We start from the raw sequence: 27,126 nt of genomic DNA, 5'->3' as shown, positions 1-27,126 counted from the left end.
AAGGCATGTATTTATCATGCCCGACTGATCTAAAAAATATTTTTTATAAAAACATACTGATAAGCATATGTATATAGTCATAAAAATCATATTCTACATGTTTTTTTTGAACTTACCCTTTCACATATTATGGAATATTTTTTTCAGGTCTTAAATTTTGCAGCATCATTTTATTATTACAAATTATGTTTTATTGATTACTATATATTGAAATGGAAGTCTTCCAATTTTCTTTCTTTGTGTTTCTTTTTGTTTTGGGGGGGTTGTTACAAAAATTACAATGGGAAAATCATCTTTTCTCTCGTCTCTGTACCATTTATTTTAGGATGATGTCATAGAAGAAAAGTTCTTTATTGACAAAACATGTTCTCCTAAGTAGATTGGTACAAAAGAGTAACTTCTGCCCATTTCATTCATAAAGACTAAAAGGAAAACTTAAAAATAACGACCTAAAAAGGTGTTTTTTAATTCACCATATTTAAAATTGATTTGTCAATGTCTTTATTCAGTTTAAATTCTGCATCATTTAACATAAATGCAAATTTTAACCATACAAGTGTGGCTTTCTGTGTTTCATAAATATGTGCTGTGCTCACAGTGAAGAACAAATCAAACTTTGGGAGAATAGTCCCAGATTGTGTGTCTTCCAAGCTTGCAGATGTTGCTTGATATATTCCTGAAGATGCTGCTTTAAAATATTACACAGTGGATAAAGAAAAGATCAAGAGAAAATCTTGATATGACCTGACAAGAAGACTCAGCCCTCAAGTCTGAAGAAGCATGTTATCATTTGCTCATTTCTTTGGCATGGAATGCATTTTCTTCAATAAAGCCATTTGCTTTCTCCCTGGGAAGGGACAACTCTTCTCTCTAGCCTTTCATCACGAAGAGCAGTAGTAAACTGGCAGATTTGTAGGTGCTAATGGATGCCATGTTTAGAGTGAACATAAACTGATAATTCATCCAGTTCATGTTCTAGTTAGTCTTATAGCTATTTCACTGCAGGGTGGATGGACACCCCTTGTTGAATTACATTGTATTCTTTATATTTCAATTTTCTTTCAGATTGTGTTCTTATGTCATTTACTGTCCATGTCCGGTGACAGGGAGCCTCAGAATATGAGGCTGTTTTGCTACTCTTCTTGCGCCACCTCATTCCCTCACACCTGCGTTTATCTGAAATTATAATGAGTTTTTCTTCTTTGCTTTTTAGTTTAAAATCTTACTGCTTAGAGCTTGAGAAGCATCTTTCTTGCGCCTCTTTGTATTCTGTACAGTGGACTAGGAACTCTTTCTTTCGATTTCTCCTCTCTTTGATTACCAAGTCTCTTGGGCTACCAGTGGGCCTTGTCTCCCAGTTTCTATTTCCAGTTTGTGATCACTGAATTCTCTATTTGGTAAGGGTCTGCCTGTGTTTTGCATATTTATAATAAGGAAGTATGCTAGTATGAAGCTCTTGGGCAAAGATTTAGCTTATTTGGGTGGGCTCCATTGCCATATTCCAAAAACCAGACTTTTATGTTTTGTTGATTCAGGTTGAACTAGAAATGTATTTTCTTTTTTATATTGTGATTAATGGAGAGGTTCATCCTAGTTCTCCATGGTTACTGTAGAAAGTGTGTGTGTGTGCTTTTAGACTTGCTTGCTGAGTACTTGTTTTCTCATAGGATACAATTTATACAGATGTTGATTTTTGCTTATAGTTTTGTGTTATTTAGCAGCAGTCACTAACACATGTTCCAGTGTCCTTCTGTGATACTGGTATCCCTTCTCACAATTATAATTTGATCAACATGTACAGTGCACTGTTTATTTATAGAGATATGTTCAATGCTGGCAAATATGGGTGTTAGCTGAGGTATTTGTCTGTTTTGAGACAAAAAGTAAGATGAGTATAGATTTTTTGGATATGAGAAGGATAAAGTTAGAAAGTCTAGAACATTATAAATACTAAATTTGGTGCAATACTCATTGACTTTCTACATGGGGAATATATAAGTAGTTTTGACATTTATTCTGTAAAGCAAGGGATATCTGCAGCTGGACACCATAGACTTCAAATACAGAAGCTTTATTCTCTCTGTATTTCTATGATACTAATGACTGTAATGTAATACATGTCTGATGGTAGTGTTGCCTACATTGCATGTGATTGTATTGAAATGATCATAACCAACATTATTTGTTTATCAAGATGCATGTTCAGCCCTCAGACTGTACCTGATACTAATACATTTTGAAATTAGGTGGGCTCTCAGATCCTTGATTATGCAAGCTTTATGAATATAAGCACAACGTGCGACCAGAACTCTTAGTTGAAATATTTTTTTTCTTAATTTGTAATTCTCAGTTTTAAAAGTCTTTTTTTGAGTATAAGTCTATTCTTATCGTGTGAAGAACTCTCATTCTGACTTCAACAGAGGAGTAAAATAATTCCACAAGTTGGCTTATTTGTTGTGTAATATAATTACTTTTTCTTTCATTTGTATAGATTGCCATACTGAAGGTCAAAATATTTTATTTACTGATGGAGAGTATATTAATCAGATAGCTGCTTCAAGAGATGTAAGTTCTTGGGATCATCAGTCGTTGTTGTGAATGAAACCACTTTTTCTTAAATTACTTGGTTTTTATTAACTTCCAGAAGACTGATTTATGCAATGTAATATTCTGGACTTTTTCTTTTAAGGATGGCTTTGTTGTCAGAATTTTTGCCACAAGTACTGAACCTGTACTACAACAAGAATTACAGCTTAAACTGGCCAGGAAATGCTTACATGCCTGTGGAATATCACTGTTTGATTTGGAAAAAGATTTGCATATAATAAGTAAGATGACAAAATAAGTCTGTCTTTTTTATTACTTTTAAAAACTCTTTGTGTATTCATCAGTTTGATTCATAATTTAGTGATTATTGTGCCTATGAAACAAAATTTATGATTAATATATAGAAGTAATCAGGAAATGCAGCCTGTAAATAGACAAGTTATTAGAAAGTGTTGAGAAAAGTAACTAGTAATAATACTTCCCACTATCAATTTGAATAGGCAAAAAAAATAAATGTTTATTAAGGATTATGGATGGACAATGCTTGGTGTCATTTACTAACCCCACTGGAGATTTATTAGTGAAGTTCTATAACTTAGGGAATCTATACAAGTTCTGCCTTTTACATTTTTCATCTTTGGGAGTTTAATAATCTTGCCATTAGTTTTTTAATCTCACATATTTTCTTTTTGTATATATTCCTTTCCATGGGAAAATTGCCAAGTTGAGCTCAAATTTTCCATTTTTTCATAGAATCGTTGGTTGCTTGTATGATTGGCCAGGCATCATAAAATATACTACAGAGAAAAGTTTAATTTACTGTTTGAAAATATATGCATGTATGTACACATATTTTTAAATTTAGGAAATTTTCTTACAAAAAAAAGCTCAGGACAAAGAATCTGAATTTATACCCAGATATTTCATATTATAATTCAGTACCATAGAGCTAGAGGTTTTGTATGAACTCCTAAGCTTTATATTTGTTCACTTAAAAAATGGGTAATATAATTATGAAGAGCAAATCAGCTAAAATATATACATCTTATGATGTTTACTATGTTATGCTTAATGAAAAAATATTTTAATACCTTAATTCACTGACTACTGGTGACATTGAATTATTAATGTTTTGTTATAAAGTGTTATTTGGTAGTGATTTAAAATATATCAAGATTAGAACAACTTTTATTTGTGAAGTTGTGGGCCTATCATTATATCTTCAAAAACTTTAGCAAGTAATGATATTTTGTTTTGTTTTGTTTAATTGAGAAAAGGAAAAAAAAGTTTCAGCCTCCTCCCAGCCTCCCATTTCCCTCCCCCTCCTCCCACCCTTCTTCCCCTCCCCCCACTCCTCTCCCCCTCCCTCTCCAGTCCAAAGAGCAGTCAGGGTTCCCTGCCCTGTGGAAAGTCCAAGGTCCTCCCCCCTCCGTCCATATCTAGGAAGGTGAACATCCAAACTGGCTAGGCTCCCACAAAGCCAGAACATGAAGTAGGATCAAAACCCTGTGCCATTGTCCTTGGCTTCTCATCAGCCCTCATTGCTCACCATGTTCATAGAGTTCGGTTTTATCCCATGCTTTTTCAGTCATAGTCCAGCTGGCCTTGGTGAGCTCCCAATAGATCAGCCCCACTGTCTCAGTGGGTGGGTGCACCCCTCGTGGTCCTGACTTCCTTGCTCATGTTCTCCCTCCTTCTGCTCCTCATTGGGACCTTGGGAGCTCAGTCCAGTGCTCCAGTGTGGGTCTCTGTCTCTATCTCCATCCATCACCAGATGAAGGTTCTATGGTGATATGCAAGATATTCGTCAGTATTGCTATAGGATAGGGTCATTTCAGGTTCCCTATCCTCAGCTGCCCAAGGGACTAACTGGGGACATTGCCTTGGGCTCCTGGGAGCCACTCTAGGTTCAATTTTGTGACCATCTTTCTAAGTAGCCTAGCATGTTCCCATGCCTCAGCTTAAGTGTGTCACCATATCCAGACTGTATTTTAACAATACTAATTGAATTGAGTGAAATTATTTGATAGAGTATATTGTGGTAATTAGAATTGCTTATGTTAGAAATGTAGTCATATATAATAGTACTGTCTTATTGAAGGCACAGGATTTGATGAGGAATCAGCAGTACTTGGTGCAGGAAGAGAGTTTGCACTGATGAAAACAGCAAATGGAAAGGTAAATTGCTTACTTTGTTTCAAAAATTAAGTTTTTCTCCTTGAGGCAGTACAAATTGTTACTTAACTCACATAGTTCACATATTTAAATATTGTCCTAGTTTTTATATGGTAAATTTTATTCCTGTTGAAACTAATAGTATGCATGAGTAGTGACATATAAGACCCTAAACATTTTAAACATTAAAAAAGTTATAGTTTTGCTAGTATTTACTTATGGATTCCGTTAATTTTTGAGTTAGTATAAGTTTGTATTTTTATGTTTATTTTGATATCAAAAATTTCTAAATGTTTTAATGTCCAAAACAAATACAAGTTATAATTTAGATAACATAGAAGCATGTTTAATTAACTTATGCATTGTATATGTTAACCTATCTAGATTGAAGTGGGTTTTTTTTGTCTAATGTGAAGAGGAAAGAATGATAACTAAAGGAATTCTGGAAATATAAATTATCAGGCACATATAACTTGGAAAATTAGTAACAAATTTTTTTGATTTCCTCCTATGAATATAATTATGGAAATATAATTAAGAAAATTTAAAAATTTTTAGCTATTCAGAATGCATATAAAAATAAACTTGAGTGCATCAATTTCTGTCTCCCTCAGGTTATGAAATTTGAATACTATAAAAATTGTGAAGTTTTTGTTATTTTTCCTTTAATAAAATATGGAAGCTTTTACTTTTCTTTCTTGTGAAACCTGCGGCACCATTCCAAAGAAAGTCTTATGTATTTTTTTTTAATTTTCTTTCTTTCTTTTTTTAACATACAAGATATATTACACTGGCAAGTACCAGAGTCTTGGAATCAAACAAGGTGGTCCTTCAGCAGGAAAATGGGTTGAGCTACCAATTACCAAATCTCCCAAGATCGTGCACTTCTCTGTTGGACATGATGGCTCACATGCCCTTTTGGTTGCAGAGGATGGAAGTGTGTTCTTTACAGGATCTGCAAGTAAAGGAGAAGACGGGGAGTCAAGTAAGTCCCTGAGAGTGGCCCTTATGCATGTTACTGTGATCATCTCAGCAGCCTGCGTATGGGGCTTGTTCAGTTAAGCATGCGCTAAGAAAAGGTGGTTGTCTATTTCACTCTGCAGTTCTTGTGAATGAATTTTTATCTTTATGGATACAAGACTGTTCTGAGAATAGGTGGTTGGTGATTTTTTTTCATTTAATTATTCTAGTAGATTACTTTAAAAAAAACTAAAACTTAGCAAGGACCATGTATTTCAAAAGAAGGATAAACCTTATATAGCTTTGTTCATAGGTGATAATTATGGATAACTGTTTGTGGGATTCTTTATCTGTGAGGAAATCATTTGTTCTGCAATGAAAATATAATTTGATCTGATTTTTTTTTCTGTTTAGATCCTTCTTCGAAGCATTATTTTTCTCTCAAATAATTCTTCATATTCCATCTTACAGGGATTAGTTTTTTTGAACTCAATACATAATGGAAAATTAAGTGAAAATTAGTTACCCTGAGATAGCGCTTTCAAAAGCCACAGAGTTTATTACCATCTCCTAGAAACCTGGACAATAGAGAGCATTCATGGAAGCTAGTTCCAAGTTGTGTGTCAGTGTCAAGCCATATGAAATCCATAGTGGTATTTTAAGCTATAGCATAACAACATGGTTTTATTCTGAAAGCACGCAGGAAATTGATTAACCAAATGAACAGGTAGTTGACATTCCATGTTTGATTTATTTTGATGCTAGAATTTTTGGGAATGGTGACTTTTTAATCACTCATGTTTCTATTTACTCCTTTTCATATGTGTATCATCTTTCTTACAAGCACATTGACTTGTAAAGAAAAAAGGTGATAAAAGTGTATATTGTGGGGGTTAGGGTGATATGTAAGTTGTGGCAGTTGTATGGATAAAAGTTAATGTAGAGATTCAAACTCCCAGTTTATTGGAAACTGGTGTTTCCTTTTGGGAATTTCACTACACCACAAAGAAAGAGGATCTGTCAGTGATAGCCTAAATATTAACTGACTGCAGGAGACTAACAAGGTCCTCTTTATGATCTGCTTGGTGGTAAGCCCCAGCCTTTCTGAGACTTACTGAAGTGTATCAAAAAGGTAAACATTGTTTATTTTGTTTGGTTTCATATCATTGTTATTATTTGCATATAGATACCTTACATTCATTTTATTTGTTCCTTTTTAGCTAAGAGCAGACGGCAGTCAAAACCCTATAAACCTAAAAAGATTATTAAAATGGAAGGAAAAATTGTGGTGTACACAGCCTGCAATAACGGAAGTAGTTCTGTTATTTCTAAAGATGGAGAACTATACATGTTTGGGAAAGATGCTATTTATTCTGATAGTTCAAGTAAGTTAAAAATCTAACAATTACTTTACTTTCATGCAAAAAAGATTCCAATATGAATCATTGGGCATAACATAGATGTGTCTAGAAAATTAACATTTGTTTTATGCTTTCTCTATATTTTGGCATTTTCATTCAAATGTGAAACTTTGGGGAATATGTTTTATATAAATATGTTTATTTATATTTGTTGCTAAAGATCTGACATTCATTTCACACAAAGTGTGATGATGCAAACTTTCCCTTAGCCACTTTTTCTGGAAAGCTTTCCCTTCCCACTAAAGTGTTCATGTAACAATACTTCGGGTTAGTGTTAGTCACTATCAGCAGTCAGTTTTTTATAAGAGCTTATTAAAAATTATTGAATTCTCTGTTTCCTCACTTATACAGTGGAGTAGTATTTTTCTTATTTATTAGTCTAATATCTAACATTAATAATATCAAAGTCTCAAAACTTTTTATCAAGGGCCTGACTGCTAAACCTAAAATTAAAGAAGTGGATATGAGAGATAGAAGTAGCTAAATAGTTTTATAAGTTCTAATCTGATAGCCTTATATTACTTGATTGCTGGATTTTCCCCCTAGTAATTAGCAAAGAATATAGTGAATGAGTCATCCCACTTGGGAAGATTTTACATGAGACCCGTGTAAAATGCCTTTGAATTTTGCTGTAAAAAGGAAGCCAGAATAAATGAAGTTTATGACTGGAAAGTTAAGTGATTGTCCCAAGCAAGGATGGAGAAGTCAAGCATGTGGAAAATTTATAGCAGTTAATTATTAGCTGGAACCGCTCCTAGGTAATAGAAGTGCTGACTTAATGTGGTAACTTTCAGATTCTCAGTGGGCTGAAATTGCTACAGTGAATCAGACTTTGGGCTAGCACATTAGTGTTTTTAAAATAATGTTCGGCATAACTGTTGCATGCTAAAATGCTAATTGAAACCGAGTGTGAATGTGTAAGTGTTTGGATGGACCAGACAAGAGCTCCCTGCCTTTCTGCAGAGAGAGAGTTATTCATGGTAAACTTGTGGGTGCTGGTCAAAGACTGTAGACAGTCAGATTTATTAGTAGCTGTTTTTACTTGGATAACCTTTACTTAACTTTGAGTTTTCCTTTTGCCCCCCCCCCCCTTAAAAAGAGGACAAGGATAGTACCCACTTCATAGTTTATTTTTGTAAGTCTATAAGAACATTTAAGAAATGCTCTGCATAAAACCTCGAACATAACAAGAGCTCAGTGTATAATCATTTGGTATTAGTACCAAACTTTGTTCCATGAAATATGTATTATACGTATTTTTTCAAGTGTGCTACATACTGAAATTAGGAATTTTTATAACTTAAATAATTGCCTTAAATTTTGGAAATGTTTTTTTACTATATCTTAGAAAATTAACTCTTTAGTTGTTACTATTATTACTTTTTTAATAAGGCTAAGGATGCTTTTGTAATTTTAAAATTATTGCAAATAAGGGTAGCAAATGGCTATGAAAAGCATACTGAAAGTAACATGAGGGAAGTTGAGGAATTACTGGGGTGGATTGTCAAAGAAAAAATTAAGAGTTCAAAAACACTCTTTTCAAGGCTGATGATAACTCAACATGAAAAGGCAGTTGCTGCTAAGCTTAACGACCTAGTTAATCCCCAAGACTCAGGCAATGAAAGGAGAGAACCATCTCCTATAAGTTGTCTTTCAATTACCCATGTGTATCATGGACACACGTATACACTTGAATGCACTTGAATTTATTTACAGGAAGTAAATAAATTAACATATGTGCTTTTACAATAAATACTATTACTGTTTTATAAAATCTTACAGGTTTTATAAAAACAATAGTGATTCATTATACTATTATAAATGTTTTACTATTTTTTTCCTGAGGCAAGTCTAAACCGTTAAGGATCATGACTTACTTGCACCTGTAGTAGATATTAGTGAGGGACTGGCCCTTCTGAGTACTGTTCGAAGGTGTTGGCACTTGGAACAAGCAGGCAGGAGAAGTTATCTGGAAATAATGTTACAGGAAATATTTGTCCCAACTACATGTAATGTTTTTGATAATTATCTACCAGTAGTTCAGTCATCTGTTTTTCTTGTGGTGTATTATTTTTCCCAAGAAAACAACTTCTGCATTGAAGTTGTTCTTTAGTTACAAAATGAGTTTTGTTGTTTTGTTAATTTTGTATCTTTTTTTCTAGGTTTGGTGTCTGACTTGAAAGGCCATTTTGTAACTCAGGTAGCAATGGGCAAAGCTCATACTTGTGTTTTAATGAAGAATGGAGAGGTTTGGACATTTGGTGTAAATAATAAAGGACAGTGTGGACGAGACACGGGTGCTATGAACCAAGGAGGGAAAGGTAGGAGTTTAATTTTCAGATATTAAGAATCATGTGTCTTTTTATTAGCTTTTTGGAACATAGTGAAGAATCTTACTCTTTGTAAAATGATGACTCAGGCCTTAGGGATGGCTCAGCAGTGCAGAGCATCTGCTGCTCTTCCAGAGGAACCAGGTGCTGTCTCCCCCATTGTGGGGTGACTCACTCCATCTGTAACTCTGTTCCAGGAGTCTGACACCCTGGTACATGTTTATACATGCAGGCAAAACTCACATAAATAACAATTTAAAACACTTTTAAATGAATGACCCTTTAATTTCTTATAAATTTAAAAACCCTCAATTTTTATTTTATAATAACTATTGATAAAAGTCTATCTTTGCAAAAATAATATTTTTAGTTTTTGAGCACGTGATGCTCCTAGTTGTTTAATATTTTAAAAATCTACATAAATAGTAGTAGTACTTCTTTAATTTAACATTTTGATGATGAATTATTCACGGAAAACAGAATTTTCAAATGGTTATCTTCAGTTTTAACTATTCTTTGGTGGTAGGTTATCAACAAATATTATCCTCTTTGTTTAATCATGTATTCTACCTAAAGTAAAATTTCAAATAGCTAAGAAGAACTTAAAGAAATGGTCAACATTCTTAGCTAAGAAATGCAAATCAGAATGACTCCAAGAATCCATCTTACACCTATCAGAATGACTAAGGTCATTATGCTGGCGAGAATGTGGAACAAGGGGGACTCTCCTCCACTGCAGGTGGGAGTGCAAACATGTACAGCCACATTAGAAATCAGGATAGCAGTTTCTTAGCATATTACAAATCAAATTTATCTATAGACCCCTTTATTCTACTCCTGGGCATGAGTCCAAAGAATGCTGTACCATACCACAAGGATACTTGCTTGGCTATGTGAGTTTGGCCTTCTAATGACTTAGCCACCTCTGTAGCTCCAAGCTGATTTCTTGATTAGACAAGGTACCTTGTCTCTCTGTGCCTTAGGTTGTATGCTAACATAAGAGATAAATGAATAAGTTTGATGAGGAATAAGATAAAGTAAATCGTAACTTTGATTATAGCAGGTTTCATGTATGTTCTTAAGGTGGGAAATACTTGTTTTTAGACATGGAAATAATCTACATAAAATGATAAACTGATCTGTCTAACAGGGTTTGGAGTTGAAAATATGGCAACAGCAATGGATGAAGACCTAGAAGAAGAACTAGATGAAAAAGATGAGAAGTCCATGATGTGCCCTCCAGGCATGCATAAGTGGAAGCTGGAGCAGTGCATGGTATGCACAGTGTGTGGAGATTGCACGGGCTACGGAGCCAGCTGTGTTAGCAGCGGCCGTCCTGACAGGGTTCCTGGAGGGTAAGACAAGATTTCCTACTGAAGAGAACAAGCATATTCCCCCTTTGCTTTTGTTTTTGTCTTTTGTTGTTTTTCAAAGTTATCTCAGAGTGTACATACCTACCTTTTATGTGTATGTGCGTAGGGTAGTGGTGTCTTGGGTTCAAACCCAGGTCTTTCTTGGTACTTAATAGGGAAGAACTCTACCTCTGAACTACTCATTCAGCCCTAAACTTATTACAATTATCTTCTGCTGTATTGAGTTCATCTTTAAGTTTGCTTTCCTTTTATTTGATTTATTGAAGCCATTATTTAAAATTAAATTATAATTCTTCTCAATTCTTGGGCCTTATTTTTATTTTTTTCTAAACTTTCTAAATGCCAAATGTAATTGATCTTTTCTAAGTAGAATTAACAAATATATGGGTTGCCTGAGTAGAAAGCATGATGCAACATATCTATCTACTTATAGACTCTTGTTTTAAGGGTTTGTCCTGCTTAGCGTTTTTTTTTTTTTTTTTTTTTTTTTTTTTTTTTGTCAACACCATACAGACCTATACATACCTGGAAAGAGGGCTTCTTAATTGAGAAAATGCTTTTATAAGATTGGTCTGTAGACAAGTCTGTGGGGTATTGTATTGATTATGATTGATATGAAAGGATCCTGTCAAAGCAACCTGAGTAGGCCAATGAAGACAATCAGTAAGCAGCTCTCTTCTGTGGGCTCTGCATCAGTTCCTACCTCCAGGTGCTTGCCCTGACTTCCATCCATGACAGACTATGATGTAAAACTATGAAATGTAATAGATCCCTTTTCTCTCCAGTTTGCTTTTGGTTGTGGAATTTATCACTGCAATAGAAACCCTAACATAGGGTTCTATAAGATTGTTAATGCAAAGATCATATGTAGGCAGATTTTCTGTCTTGTGTGCCAGCTCCCAAATAACCACATGGAAACTTACTGTTAAGTATTATAACTTAGACTTGTTTCTAATGAGCTCTATAATTTAAATTAGCCTATTTCTATTAATTTTCTTTTTACTTCATGACATTATTACTTTTACTCGGTATGGCCCATGCTGCTTTCGTGATTATTTTGATTAATTTTGATCTAGAATGATTCTATGTTTCTTTGTAAGCAGTGTTAGAATTTATTCCCTCAAACCTTTCCCATCCTTTTTTATTAAAATTCAGTCCCCCAGACTCTGAGCTTGATCCAGAATAAAGGATCCAGAAATATGGACCTATTTCTGAATTTTCTGTGTCCGCCTAAAATTAATTTTCTTTAAATACCCCTTCACAGATACACAGTTTTTATTGACTGTACCTCTTATACATAGTCAAGTATAATCATTTTTGTTAATAAATCAAAATGAATATATGAAGAAATTTAGGGTACTAAGAGCTTTTAAAGATGACTTCAAACATCATAGATCACACTTTATTATTATAGTTGCATAATATAATAATTATATAATTTATAGTGCATTTAATATTAGACATTTTCTTCAGTTTCTTTTGTGGTAAGGCACATATAGCATAAAACCGATCATTGTTATCAGTACAATGTATTGTGTGTACAAATATACACTCCATTGGTTTTTAGTATTTCTTATACACACGTAGTTCATCTTGAGAACCTGTAACTCTACTCATTAAATAGTTATTGCCCATTTCCTCTTCTCTTCTATCCACCATCATAGTTTCTGTTAGCTTACTCTAAAGATGTCATACATTTGGAACATATGTTTTTAGGTCTTTTCACTTTCTAATTCACTTAGGAAAATGTCATCAGAATTTATACATATTTTAACACAGTTCAGAATCTCCTTCCTTCAGAAGAAATTGAAATGTATGTATGTTTCCTTAGGCTTTTGTCCACGGACAGACAAGAGTTGCCTCCATATCTAAGCCATCATGAATAATACTATCATACGCTTAAGTAGACAGTTTAACTCTTGGGGATTCTGCTTGGCCTTCTTGTTTATACCTAAAGTAGTGGAATTGCTAGATCATGGTAATTCTAGTTTTAATCGTTCAGGAAATTTTTACTGTGTTTTCTACTTCACCTACCACTTTGCATTTCCACCAAAAGTGCATAAATGTTCTAGTTTTCTCCATGTTCTCTGTTCCTAGCTTTGTCTTATTTGTTTGACTTTTATGGCCCCTAAGGTGTGTGAAATGGCTCCTGTTTAGTTTTGATTTTAGTTTCCATGATGAGTAGTGATGCTAAGTATCTTCTCATTTGTTTATTAGCAAGCTGTAGCTCTTTGGAGAACTATCAATTTAAGTCTTTCACCAAGACTTTAATTGGGTTATTCTTTTTTCTTTTTTTTTTTAAACTTACTTTTGTAGTTGTCTGTTTACTGTAAATTTTAATCCCTCGTGAAATACATTATTTTAAATGTGTCTATGACCTGGCTTTTAATTCTGTTGGTACTAGTTTTTAATACAAAAAATTTTTATATAATTTTAATAAACAAGTCCAATATGTTTATTTTTGTGGTGTTGTTGCCTGTGCCTTTAGTGACTTATCTAAAAAAATTACTAAATTCAAGAAATCATTACCATACATAGAACATCACTGATACATCATGAATTGTTTTCTAGAAAAAAATTTATCACATTTATTATATATATTGTTGTTGTGCGCATGCCATCGTGCACATGTGGAAGTCAGTGCTTGATTCAGAGGAGTCACTCACTTCTCTCTCCTTATATGCAGGGATCAAAGTCAGGTCATCAGACTTGGTGCGTAGTTCCTTTACCTGTTTCCCCTAGAAAAGCTTCTTTATAGTTTTAGGCCTTCCATTTATTCCTTTGAGTTAATTTTTGTCTATGGCATATGACAGTAGATAAAGACCTAATAGTATTGTGTCATATGTCGATGTCTAGTCTTCCAACACCATTTGTTGTTTAGGCAGAGCTCTGCTAGGTTGTGTTGAATAGAATTAATCAAATTGGAGTCCTTGCTTTGTTTCCAGTCTGAAAGGAAAAGCTTTCCATCTTCATTGAGTGTAGTGTTCATTGTATGTTTTCATATGCGGCTTTGAAGGTGTTGAAGTAGTTTCCTGCCATTTTAGTTTGTTGAATTTCTTAAATAATAAAATTATGTTGAATTTTGTTAAATGTTTTTTGTGTAGATTAAGAAAATTATGCATTTTCCCCTTTGATACTGTTAGTGTGGTATAGTATATGATTTTCCAATGTTACATTCCCGGAGTCCCACTCTCGTGGTATATTATCATCGAAGTATGGTGTTTAGTTTGGTTTGCTAGTATTTAGTTAGGTATTTTTGCCCCATTTTTTCTGAAGGCTATTGATCTATAGAGTGTTTTACTTTCTTTATTCATTTTAATGTCTTTAGTTAAATATCAATGTAATTCAGAATGAGTAAGAAATCTCTGTTCTTCAATCTAGAGAAATTCAAAGACCAGTTTTATAAATGATAGTTTAAAATAATTTCAATTGAAAAATCAATAGGGAATCTTATAGCATACTCATTACTGTAAAGTACATGATCTTCTGAATTGTTATCGATGCCTGTTCTTCAAATCTCCCAGTTTTGTAGGATACATTAACAGTTCATTTGAACTGCTGCCATACAAATCTTGCTCTTGTACCTTTACAAATCTGTGTTACTATGCATGTGACAGGGCTATTAAAAGTTTTAAAAGACCAACTAGTAAATCAGTAAAGCTATGATTTCTGCATCTGTGAACAGTGTTTCCAAGATATTAGTTCTTCAGTGTCATCCTAGCCAACTTCAGGGAATAATTTTCTCTTTATTTTGTAATAAACACATTATATGGTTTTCAATTTGTATGAAAGTGAAAAAGAAGCAGCAGTGAATTAAGTAGCTTCAGTGAAAAGAGAAAAATGGGACATGGTAGTATGCCAAGAATGAGGAGGAAGAGACAAATCTAATGCTGATAAGCTGACTGATCGCTGAAGTCTGACAGCACCCCCTTAGCTTCTCTGAAAACAGAGTTAACTTGTGTTTGCTAGCCTCCAGTCCATCCTGACTCTTAGTGCTAAAACTGTTGCTACTTACTGAGAAAACTTGTAGAAGAATGTACAGTAATAGGTAACTGGATGGAAATAGCATCTGTTTGGATTTTATGTAAAAATATATTAGTTGTACTCATTATTCGCATTATTTTTTGAAAAATTCCTACTTTCCTTTATAATCATTGGAAAGGTGGTTATAGAATACTTTCAACTAAGCCTGTTTTTGTTTGTTTGTTTGCTTCTACATAGGATTTGTGGTTGTGGTTCAGGAGAATCTGGCTGTGCTGTGTGTGGATGTTGCAAGGCTTGTGCAAGAGAGCTGGATGGTCAGGAGGCAAGACAAAGAGGGATTCTTGATGCAGTGAAAGAAATGATACCTTTAGACCTCCTTTTAGGTAATTTATTTATTATGTTGACTATTTTGCCCTCAACAGCAATTATTATAGTTTAAATATTTTCTATCATATACATGTTAAAATCATGGTAATCACTAATTACCATGATTACCATAATACTTTTGATAATTAATATAGCCATGCACGATACTCTTTTTGTTTTCTTTTTTGAAAAGAATTCTTAAAATAAAACATTGAGTATAAAGTTGTTTTTTGCTAGCTTTTACTCTATTGAATTTTGCATAGGTATAACTATTATATGCTTATGCTATATAACGTGCTCTTTTATTTTCTTGGCCAATTATCTAGCTGTCCCTGTACCTGGGGTTAATATTGAAGAACATCTTCAGTTACGGCAAGAAGAAAAACGGCAACGTGTCATTCGAAGGCACAGATTAGAAGATGGAAGAGGTAAGATGTAGCGACATAGAAAAGGTGCAGGGAAACTTTCATATTCTCTCTGAGACCATTGAAACGTTTACAGAATACCCTCATTTTGTAAGAAGTCAACAAAGTTTGTAACATTCCAGTACCATGTGAAAGCAACAGGAACGTATTTGTGACATCTCTAATTATGCTAGTAAAAATCCATTTATTTCAGTAGCATGCTAATCACCTCACAGTAAAATGTGTGCCATGTAACAGCATGATGGCTCATGCCTATAATCTCAGTACTCCAGTGTTAAGACAGGAGGATTGCTACAAATTCCAAGCCTGTCTGCAGTTAAACTGTTCAAAAAAATTGTGCCATTGCAAAATATAAATACCATTAGTAATGAGAATTACAAATATAAAGATCAATGTTTTACTCAGACTTTTGTCTCATCTATATTTGACCATGGGCCAAAACTTAGTTTAACCTAGACTTTTTATTTTACAAAAAAAAAAAAAAAAAGAGAGAGAGAGAGTAAAAGTCTTATCTGCAAAGACAGGTGTATTGCTCTTATTATTTATTATTTCCTTATTGTTTGGGACACTTTCTTGGCCTGAAAATATATTTAATATTTGTTGTATATAAATGAGGTTTCAATATGTATCCAGTAGGCAGAAATCAATGTTACTAAAATTGTTCTCCCACAGAATTGTTTCTATCTACAATTAAGACAAATCTTAAAAAAAATCTGTACTCTTATTGTGTTAAGCAAATTCTTAATCAGCAAACTGTATTGACATCACATATCTTGAATATTTCTTAGAAAGTACAGGATATTTGGTGCAGAAATAAGCTTATTACTGCTTTTACATGTTTTTAATCAACTCATGGTAGCTATTACCGTCATTGTCCATTTTTTTCTTAGTTATTCTTTATGAAATACAATAAGTAATAAAATGGTGTATCTGAAAAAAATCTAAGAAACTTTTGGAGTGTAGGGGTTATTGTTATAGGAACTTAGAATCAGTGTTGACTGTTGACTTCATGCACATAAAGTTATGGGTTTTAAAATATTTTGATGAGATTAATACATATACTGTTCTTATTTGCATTTCATAAATGCTTTGGAAACATTCTATTGTATATTTCTTTTATTAGTATTTTTGTTTAAGGTTATTTTCTCCTTACTATGCATTTTTTTTATTCTTTGGTCTGTTAGATTGGGTCATATGAATTGACTTACAATCTCAGTAATTTTATAGATTTCATCCAAAGTAGAGCTTTTACTTATTCCAGTGTGTCTCAAATGGAGCATCATTACATGGGCACTTACCACAAGTACCAGTTCTCAGGCCCTACCCCTGCTCTGCTGAATCTGGGACTTTGATATTAGGGCCTAACAAAATGATCTTTAGCAAGATTTTCGGGGGTTCTGGTGATACCACACTGGTAAGCCAATATTTTAGGTCAGTGTGGTTCAGAGTTTTTTTTCCATCATTGTTCTCTGTGTGAGTCACTGCTGGGTGAGTGGTCAGTGTTCAGTGCTGGAGAAGACTGCTTGTCTGTCTCTTCCTATATAAGAACAGTGATGATAGCTCCCACTCTTACGTATTCATTAGTGAGGAACTTATACCCATGTGTGTATGGCGAGGGTTTAGTTATGTTACTCACTTGTTTTCTTCATCATATTTTCAGTCTGTTTAGTTGTTTCAAAGTTGATCAACATTTCAGCCCTTAGCTCTGTATCAAAGCCTATTTAATCAATTAACCTATTAAGGTTTATTGGTGCAATTTCAATACTGTTTTATATGATACAAGCTGTTGTCTAATGCTGTCACTCCCAGTGGTGCCTCAGCTGGATAATTTACAGTGATAGCCTAGCTATACTACTGTAAGGATAAACCCTGGGAACTTAACCTCCCTGAACCTCAGTTCCTCCCCTTCAGTGAGCACCCGCTGTGCCTGCCTACCTACGTTGGTGACTGTTGGCCAAGTGCTCAGTGGTGATGGCTGCTGAGTCATGGTGGGAGTAGTCCATTTTCTTTCCCCTTCAGCTTTGACGTGGTTGCTTTTCTTACAACATTTTGATTCTGATGAAGAAAAGTCCCCCTCTGCTTCTCTAGAGTAACACAGATTCCATTTTGATACGTAAAAATTTCTTCAGTCACAAATTAGAATATAAAAATAAATTTATTGCAGTCTATAATTCTAAAGTAGCCATATTGATATTTCTATTTCTAGGACTCTAAAAGTGTTATTTGATTGATTTGAGAAATGAAATACAGTATTAGTTCAAATTTCTATGCCACATGAAAGTCTTTTAAAACTAAAATATATGGACAATTTAGGAAGTATCAGTTAAAAAAAATCTGTATATCAGTTAAAAAAGATTTTCATGCAAATCTATAAACAGAATTTTGGTATTATTTCTTTTAAAATTTTATATATAATTTTGCTTATAGTTATTTTAGGTGATTTTTCTCCTATAATACATATTTATATCTGTTTTTTAATAATGCTTTCTAATATTTTAAAACTCTTTATTGCATATAAAATAATTGAAATAATACAAGAATTTAGGTCCTTTTCTTTGATTCAGTTACAAATTTTACTTATTTCATTGTCATCTTCTAATCAACGTTTTATATATTTCTGTTTATATGCTGAATTTTGTTTTATAGATTTGTTATAAACTTTTTTATATTTTGATAGATCATTTTCTTTGTTCTACAGTGTTCTTAATAATGTTACTGGTCTATTTTAGATGTTTTCATATTTCTCTCAATTGAGATACAATTTCTGGAGGTATCTATGCATTTAAAACATATGGGCATATATATATTTAGGGAAGTGGCCTAATATATATATATATATATAAAATAGGGAAGTGCCCTATTGTTATATATACATTTATATATGATATATATACATTTGCAACATTTTATTTTTATTTTTGATTAATTCTTAATTTAGAAAAGCATCAACAGTTTCTTTCATAAAAATGCTTCATAAGTTTCAATTTAATATTTGAAATCTCTTCTATTGAAGGGATACCATAGTATTTAAATGTAATTTTTGTATGGGTTGATTTTGGATTCTTGCCTCAATTAATAAGATACAATTTTAATAATCACCTTTGCTGAAATTTCTTCATAATTTTTAAAGAATTTTGCCAAGGATAAATGGGAGAAAGAAAGAGACAGACGCAGACAGGAATAGGAACAGGGAGTGAGGGAGGGAGAGAGAAAGAGAGGGAGAAGGAGAGGAATACATGTGTAGTATGTATGTCTGTGCATGTGTGTGTGAGCAGGAACATGTATCCATGTAAACATTTGTGGAGGCCCTGGGTGGATGTTGGAAATGTCTTCCTCAGTAACTCTTCACCTTCACTTTAAATTCCCCACCTTTAAGAGTCTCTTCCTTATATCTAGAATTTCCTTTTTAGCTGAACTGCCTAGCCAGAGAGTTCTGGCTGTCCACTTCTCTCTGCCTTATTCTTCTGGGGTTACAGATGTCCTTGCTCATGCCTGCCTTTTAATGTAGGTTCTGAGAATTTTCTTTCAGGTCCTCATGCTTCTATATCAAACACTTTACCAGTCCCAAGAATAATTTTTACATTGTTGGTTTAAACCATTAATAGTTGTCTGAAAATTTTGTCTTATTTAATGCTCCCATTGATTCTCCATTCTTTTTACCTGCCTGTGAATTGGCCCAAAATAAGTATACTTTATATATATATATATATATATATATATATATATATATATATATATATATCAAATTTTGTAGTATTTCAGGCTTGTTTTAGTCACTGTCTTCCTACTGAAATACACCAGTAAGTTGTACTCATTCAGACTCTTTAATACCTTAGTAGCTTTTTTTAAAACTTTTGAGAACGCTACTGTTTCCATCTTAGTTTAGACCACCTCTTCTTTTCAGTGTTGCCGCAAAAAGTCTTGTTCAGTTGTTCCTCACCCCATTATTATCCCTTTGCAAGCCAATATTCACTGTTATCCAAACTAGTTCTTATGCAGTGTTCTAATTAGTAGCACTTCTGTATTTAAAATCAAAAGAATCTTGACTGTCCTCATGTTCAGTTCTCATTCTTTTCCCTGCAGGCTTGGATCTGTTTGTATTCCTATTTCCAGCACACACCCCCTTTATTCATCAGTGAACCTTTGTAGTACTCCATTTATTTTATTAGATATGTTTAGCTGGTGTTTCTAGTATTCTTTCAATCCCTGCTTTTCCAACATTTGTTTTTCTCACTGTCTCTTTAGGGTGTTTCTTTTTAATATACGCTGCTCATAACTTCTCAATAGGTTGTGTGTGTCCCACACTAGACTGTATTCTGGTCATATTTACTAGTTGTTACCTCATTTGGAGCTTAAATTGGAATATCTTTGTTGGGTGACTGAACACAATTTTGGAACTTCTGATTACCTGCAGAATGGAAGTTTATTCTATTAACATTACAAGTTTGTTTTGAGCCTGGGTCACACTACATAGATGAGATTGGACGGAAGTCAGGATCCTCCCAAGTGCTGGAATTATAGAGGAGTACCATCATGCCAGGCTCACAAACTGATTTCCCATGACTCTATAAGCTTTTTGTACTTTGGTTTCAGGGTTTTTCATGACTGAGCAATATTGCTTAACATTCTCAAGTTATTCTAAATCTTTTAACTGCAGTATCTTCCTTTCCATTTCTCTAGTTAATTTAACTCCACATTTTTTTAAAACCTGAGTCAATTAAATTGAACATAGGTCTTTTCTTCATAAATGACACACGAATGTATTTTTTTGCACTTGTTATATAATACCATACAGTTGTTTTCATTTCTGTGTTTCTATTGTGGTCCCATGTCTTTATAATTATATCTGTGGTAGCTACTATCTACTACTTACTCAGTAGCCAAAGTTTTGTGAATAAGTGAATGATCGCGTTCTGTACCTAAAAAACGATTTCAGTATACAAGATACAATGCTGTTTTCTAGCTTTAGGTTTCTAGCCAATGTACTGTATGTGTTTATACATCAGAAGATTCCTAAAAGATTAAATTTAGTGAGAGACTAATTAATAAATCAATAGCTGTATTTTTCTAGGTAAAAATATCTTCATTAGACTCCAAAGTCAGAAAGGGGTAATATAACTTATTATATTATGAGTTGTGATTCCTTCAGTATTATTTTTTAATGGAAAGTAATTAAGAGTAATGTATGCTAATTTCTTTAATAAGCCACTTCATAGTCAATACATAATGAGTAAAAAAGACATTTTGTTCTTATTGAAAGAACTTTGCTTCCTTTAGAAATAGAGCTCAGTTTATATAAATTTACTGCATTATAAGGAAATAATATTTAATTCTTCTAACATTAAATTTTCATGTTTGTATTATAATTAATCATTTAAAATATTTTTCTTGCCTTTTCAAAGTATTGGTGCTACTCATCTTTTTGTTGAATCTAGGAACATAATCTAGATGTTTCTTTATTCACTTGTTTTATGTTTGCTAAAAAATACCATATAATTAAACTGTAAAATTTTAAATTTATTATGACTAGTTTCAATTTTTCCATTATTAGCGAAATTAATTAAATTGAAGACCAGTAGAGAGTCATGAAAAATTTTCAGCATTTATATATATTCATAATTATCTTTTCAAATGCTAATGGGTTAACTCTCAAACTTAGAGTAAATTTTGAAGACTTTGTTGATTATTCTACTTATATTCTTAAAGTGTAGTCCAAATTACTTTTTCTTTTCAAGCTAAATGTTCACAGGAAAAAATGATCTTTTAAAATTTTTATTAAAGCTATTTTGACTGTAAATATTTTCCTTAAGAAGTAAAAAAGGGAAGTAACAAATGTGTATGATTATATTTTATATAATGATGCTTCAGAAATAAATGGCTTAATGAATGTTAACTAATGTTCCTAAAATGTTAATTGAAGTAGATAGTCCTATCTACTGTCTATATGAGACTCAATCTCAGTTATTCTTGTTTCTACACATAGATATTTATTTATGTATGTGCTCATTCATAAGTGTTTAGGGTTTGCTTCTGAACATCTAGTCTAATAATACTTTTACAACATGTAGAAATGTCAGTAACAATTTCACCTTGGTTTTATAGAAAAGCTGATAAAGATCTGGAATTATCTGGAATATCTTATTGATTAACTTAAAAATTAGTTGTGTTCTGTTATTTCAAAAGGAAACAAAGTTGTTTTTATTCAGTATATGTTTACTAATCTTTAATATATGTTACTGAAAAATACTTTTAAGATTATTTTAGTAGAAGGTCTAGATTATCTGTTTGAGACTATTAGGAAATGCCCAGTTCCTTTAAAAATATAAGATTGGATTTTTTACTTTATAAACTGTACTTTAGACAGTAATGTCTTAGATGTTGAATAGGTCATGGGATGGGAAATTGGAAAAAAGTAGAGTCCAAAACAGTTAAAATAATTTTCTCATGCGTGTTTGCTTTAATTATTTTTATTCATTATAGTGTTTTCATTTTGTGAGCTTTTCTATGCACATACAAAATGTTTCTCCTCAGGCCCCCTTGTATTTGCTGGTCCTATTTTTATGAACCACCGAGAACAGGCTCTAGCCAGACTCAGATCCCATCCTGCTCAGCTAAAGCATAAACGGGACAAGCACAAAGGTATTTGGTCTTCCTTATCACCTAGGTGGGATGCTCTCCCAGCCTCTTCCACTCATTGGGATTTTGTTTCTGGGAAAATGCACAAACTGACTCTGCTGCTTTGCTTCTGTGTGTGGATAGCCTGAGGAGAAAGAACACACTGAGAGTGGTGCTGTCTGTGTGGATGTGTGCTTCTCTCTTTGTTGTTGGGAGTGTGTTCACAGTGTGTCTCTTTCATTTATTTCCCTGTGTCCTAATTAAAAAAGGTAAAAAGTATCATTCCTTTCTCTTTTGATTCTTTATCCTTGGATTTTTGATGATCATAGTGTAGTGTTTTAGTCCTTCTCAATGTTTTTAATATGGTTTAGCATTAACAAAATTATTAAATACACTATGTAAAATATGTTAATACTGCCAATGTATTTTCCTGTTATTTTAATGCTAACAGCGTACAGGAATATAGAAATAAATTCACTTGCTATCTGAGGGCCATATAGAAAGATGTATAAGTAGAGGATAAAAATATATAAATGTAGTTTTCAAGAGTGGTCAGAGTTCTTACTAAAGAGAGAGACTGAGAGTCTCCTTCTGCATCATTTATTTCATGAGCAGAGGTCTGGATTATAAAAATAATCCCAAGATGTGCTTATAACTAGTTTTGAACTACTAATTGCAGCTAAGCTAATATCAGGAAATAATTAGTGAAGAAAAAATTTTATTTTTTATATAAATTATATCTTGATTTCTAGCATGGGAAACAGATGCTCTTCATTAGCTAGTCCAAATTATATCTGATGTTTCCTAAAATGTCTAAAGTTGGGCTGGATATAGTTGAAAATTTTGAAAGTATATTCTGTATAGACAGGTTAATCTAACTGTGTATATCTTACTTTTTTTCTTTGGCCGAAAGACTTTAACCCATCTTTTAAAAATTACTTTCATGGACTGGAGAGATGGCTCAAAGGTTAAGAACACTGGCTACTCTTCTAGAGTCCCTGAGTTCATTACCCAACAACCTCATGGTGCCTCACAACCATCTGTTGTAAGATCTGCTGCCCTCTTCTGGTGTGCAGGCATACTGCCAGCCAGAACACCATATAATATAAATATAAACACCCTAAAAATAAAAATTTAAAAAACTAACTTTTAAAAGTGACTGATAGTGCCAGCTTTATTACTTGCCTTTCTCAGATTGTCAGTTTGCTACTCAAAGCAGACAAAATATGGAGTTCAAACTTAAGTGTTTTAAATGTAATATCATTTGTTAATATAGGATTTGTGTTTGCTTTATTTACTGAGTAATCAAACAATTCATGTATATGAAAATCTGTAGAATAGTTTTTAAATTATGTAAATTTATTTTTTATTTGCCATAATCTGTGATATCATACTCATCTTTTAGTGCAGATGTTCTTAATTTATTTTATCAATAGATGTATGACTAGGATTCTAAGATTTTCCCTAAAGTTGAATAGTATATTCCCTTTTCATGAGACAGATTAAAATCTTAGTTTCTTATGGATGAATCATACCTTTAAAAAATTGTTTTGGGTATAGTATTAAATGTAGACTGGTGTTACAAATTTAAATATTACTTCCCTTAATGCTATAGACTCATTAACTATAGAAACTCTTAAACAAAAGCTAGTCTTAAATCACTTTTGTGTGCCATTGGATTATTCTTTCTAATACTGTAACAGTCTTCGAGACGGATGTGGCATTCCAGTGGAGAGCCAGGTTTGTTTGTTCATTTATGTATTTTTCCTGGTTTTATAGAGTAAGTCAGTTTCATCTCTTTACTCCCGAATGAATGTAGTGTTAACTTATGAGATAGTGTCGTATTTCTGTAAATGATAATTTACCACTCACTACTTTTTGTTTGCTTATTATATTAATTGGCCGGCTATTATTCACTGTCCCGTCTTTTATTCCTCTCTTTCTATTGACTGCTCTTATTACATTTCACTATCTTTTAATATTTTTCCTTTATACACTTTTTCTTTTATTACTTTGGCCTATAGTTTATCTACTTAGAAGTTCACTGTGCCAATTGTTGCCTTCTGACCTAAGTATAATTATAAAATATGTTGTGGTTACAAGTGTAGGAAGATAAGAGTTATTTTTCTGCCCTGTAGCTTTTTAAGGGTTAAAAACTAGATTTATTAGCAGCACTGCTTCCTAGGATGGGAAGCCGAAGAGCATTTGGTCAACTGCACGGAGCTCAGAGATACTTACAGCATGGCAGACTTTGATTACAAACTTCGACTGTGTAAGACTGAATCGCTCAGTACAATTCTTCATAACATATATAGGTTGTTTGAAAATGGGATCATAAGCTAGATTTCTAAAATAATTCCTAGATTAACTTTATCTCCAGCTACTTCTCAGCATCAAGGAAGTTTTTTGATATGACATATCTAGTTAGGAACATCTGAATTATTATAGGAATAGTCTTTGAATCTATTTTAGAGTGACTGGATGTGACATTTTGAAGATATTCTGCTAAGCACCTGGGAATATTTTCTGCTCTTTCTGTTTGGGAGTGCTATAGAATATATTGGATATATTATGACCTTGATTATGGTTCAGTTTTATACAACTGTACACCAGTTCATAAATTTGTTAGTCTCTTTAGCTTCCATGTCTTTATTTTATTAGCATAAGTAACTTGCAACCTGATTATCTTAAATATGACATGCATGTATTATATTTGCACATGAAAATCCACCATGAATGCTAGCCTCAACTCTTTTAACTGCACTATTAGCTTCTGATTTAGAATTCTCTTGAATGTACAGAATCTGCAATTTTATTAAGTGTGTAAAGAATTTATAGTTTATTTTTTTAACTAGAGATTTGATGTGTCAGTGATTTGATGATAAGAAAAACACACATGACCCTTATTTATGTTCAAATTCTAAATTAGTTCTACCATTTGTGACATTGGACTGGTTGCATAACCCTTTGAATATTAATAAATGGTAAAATAATACCTATGTCATTGGACTGTTATGCTGATTAAGCAAATAACAATGAACAATCGTAGTAAATATTGATTGAATACTTTCTATAAATTGCTTGATCCTCAAAAGAATATTATGAGGTGTACACCATTATTGCTGTTTGATAAGTGGGAAAGGTAATTGAAAAGGTCCAATATCTAGTTGTTACACCATTAGCTAGAATTTTAGTCTAACCACTTAGCCACTGTGGCACCAAAAGTTTTATAATGTTTAGCACAAATAAAGTACTTAGGATATTGCAGGTACGGCTGCTCTTTGTGTTTTATTTAATGATTTTTCTCAAAACACTCACTGTGTTCCATGATCAGTTTTAGGTTTGTATGACCAAGGTTAGCTCAAAAATGCATGGCTTGAAGTAAAAATTTATATGGTATCCAGTCCTTTAGATGTTATTCTATCTTCTACACAAATATGTCACAGAAGATAAATGCAACATTTTAAACATGTATCTGCCAAGATTTCATAGATTTAATATATATGCTAGATACATTTGAACATCAATTAAAAAAGACAGTTATGCACATGCCAACGATCTATTCAGACTTAGATTATTTTCTAACACAAGATGAAGTTCTTTAGCTGCTCATTAATCTTTTTGTAGTAATGAGTTTTAACATATTTGACCTTACTCAAGTGTACTTACTGATTCTTGATTTGGACTACATTTTCCAAACTTTAAAAAAAAACCTAAATTATTATAATTAAATTATATTTTATATCAAATCCCAGTGTGTGTGCGTGTTTAAAAGTCTGCCATTGACTAAGACTCATCTTTTTTTTTTTTACTAATACTTTCACAATCTGTGATATTAAGGTATGGTTTTATATATAGGATGCATTTTACATGAACATTTAACAAAAAGTTTCTAAATGGAATTTTGATTTCTCCAATAAAATCTTTCTTTTAATAATATGAATTTTATTTACTAAATTATTAGGCCTTTAGTATTTTCTCTTCTCTGATGCTATAGTCTTTTGTGGGATTTGTATCTAAATTAGCCTCTAATTCATAGGAGGAGAAAAAGCTTAAAGTCAAGGTAAAAGTTTCTAAATGGAAAATACATTCATATAAAGTGGACTAATATTTAAAGTGTTTCATTAAGTCTGGTAAAATGTGAAAATAACTAATGTGATTTTTAAATCACTTTTGCTTTTAATAATTTTATATATTTACCAGTTATGAGGAAGTTATAGAAATTCTTCCCATCTAGTGTCTGATTAAGTAAACTTTGGAAAACATAGTCTTATTTTTTTTCCTGAGGTCATGAATGTGTTCCATCATCTTCCCAGATGAGAGAGAAGCCTTTAAATGGGGGATACATTTCATCCGACTGAAAGTGTTAGGACTTTTTATTTAATTTGTTTTTTTTTTCCTATGGTTTAATAGACAAACCCACATTAGAAAACTTAGCAAAAGAGGTATTATTTTTTTTAATCCTGTTATAGTAAAACCTCTCACTAATTCCGGTGTAGTTTTGTGATATTTTTTAATAAAAAATTCAAAGTAATTTCTTCCTCTGAATTTCCAGGGTCATACTTTTTAAGGGGAAACCTGTCTAAAATCACTAGCTTTTCAAACCAAGGGCTCAAGAAATGAAGGATTCCTTCAACGTGCCTTCAACCTCTGGGTCCAGCCGTTAATTCTTGTATGTTAAAGGACTTTCATGTTTATGCTACATTTTAATGTAACGTTGACCTATTTTGAAGTCTGATGTAGGGGAGCATATTTTCTTCATTGTAGTATTTAATCTGTAATCTGTATTGCTTGAAGATAACAAAACTGAGCTTTAACTTAAATATCCTGATATTAATACTTCTTCAGTAAGTCACATGGGCCTACCCATTTTATGCTATTCCGAATTAGTGAGGTTTTACTCCCTCGTGTTAGTAAGTATTTAAAGGTT

The 27,126-nt window shown here is 32.7% G+C and overlaps 1 protein-coding gene across 17 annotated transcripts in view; it reads left to right on the top strand.

The window, feature by feature from the left end:
* Positions 1–27,126, top strand: part of Mycbp2 (MYC binding protein 2) — a 229,015-nt gene that overhangs the window by 51,358 nt on the left and 150,531 nt on the right. For 15 of the 17 annotated variants that reach the window (XR_012907999.1, XM_075950195.1, XM_075950194.1 and 12 more), the window contains exons 9-18: positions 2,492–2,565; positions 2,690–2,828; positions 4,649–4,725; positions 5,503–5,707; positions 6,903–7,067; positions 9,266–9,424; positions 10,584–10,788; positions 15,028–15,173; positions 15,483–15,584; positions 22,113–22,220. Coding sequence is in view for 16 of the 17 variants with exons in the window: in XM_075950195.1 (XP_075806310.1) it covers positions 2,492–2,565; positions 2,690–2,828; positions 4,649–4,725; positions 5,503–5,707; positions 6,903–7,067; positions 9,266–9,424; positions 10,584–10,788; positions 15,028–15,173; positions 15,483–15,584; positions 22,113–22,220 (1,380 nt within the window). In the remaining variant the exon portion in view is untranslated. The remainder of the gene's footprint in view (positions 1–2,491; positions 2,566–2,689; positions 2,829–4,648; positions 4,726–5,502; positions 5,708–6,902; positions 7,068–9,265; positions 9,425–10,583; positions 10,789–15,027; positions 15,174–15,482; positions 15,585–22,112; positions 22,221–27,126) is intronic. The other 2 variants (XM_075950196.1, XM_075950189.1) reach the window with 1 other exon arrangement.

This window comes from Microtus pennsylvanicus, chromosome 15 (genome assembly GCF_037038515.1).
Source record: "Microtus pennsylvanicus isolate mMicPen1 chromosome 15, mMicPen1.hap1, whole genome shotgun sequence".
Classification (NCBI taxonomy): domain Eukaryota; kingdom Metazoa; phylum Chordata; class Mammalia; order Rodentia; family Cricetidae; genus Microtus; species Microtus pennsylvanicus.
This window is presented reverse-complemented; position numbering and strand designations above follow the sequence as displayed.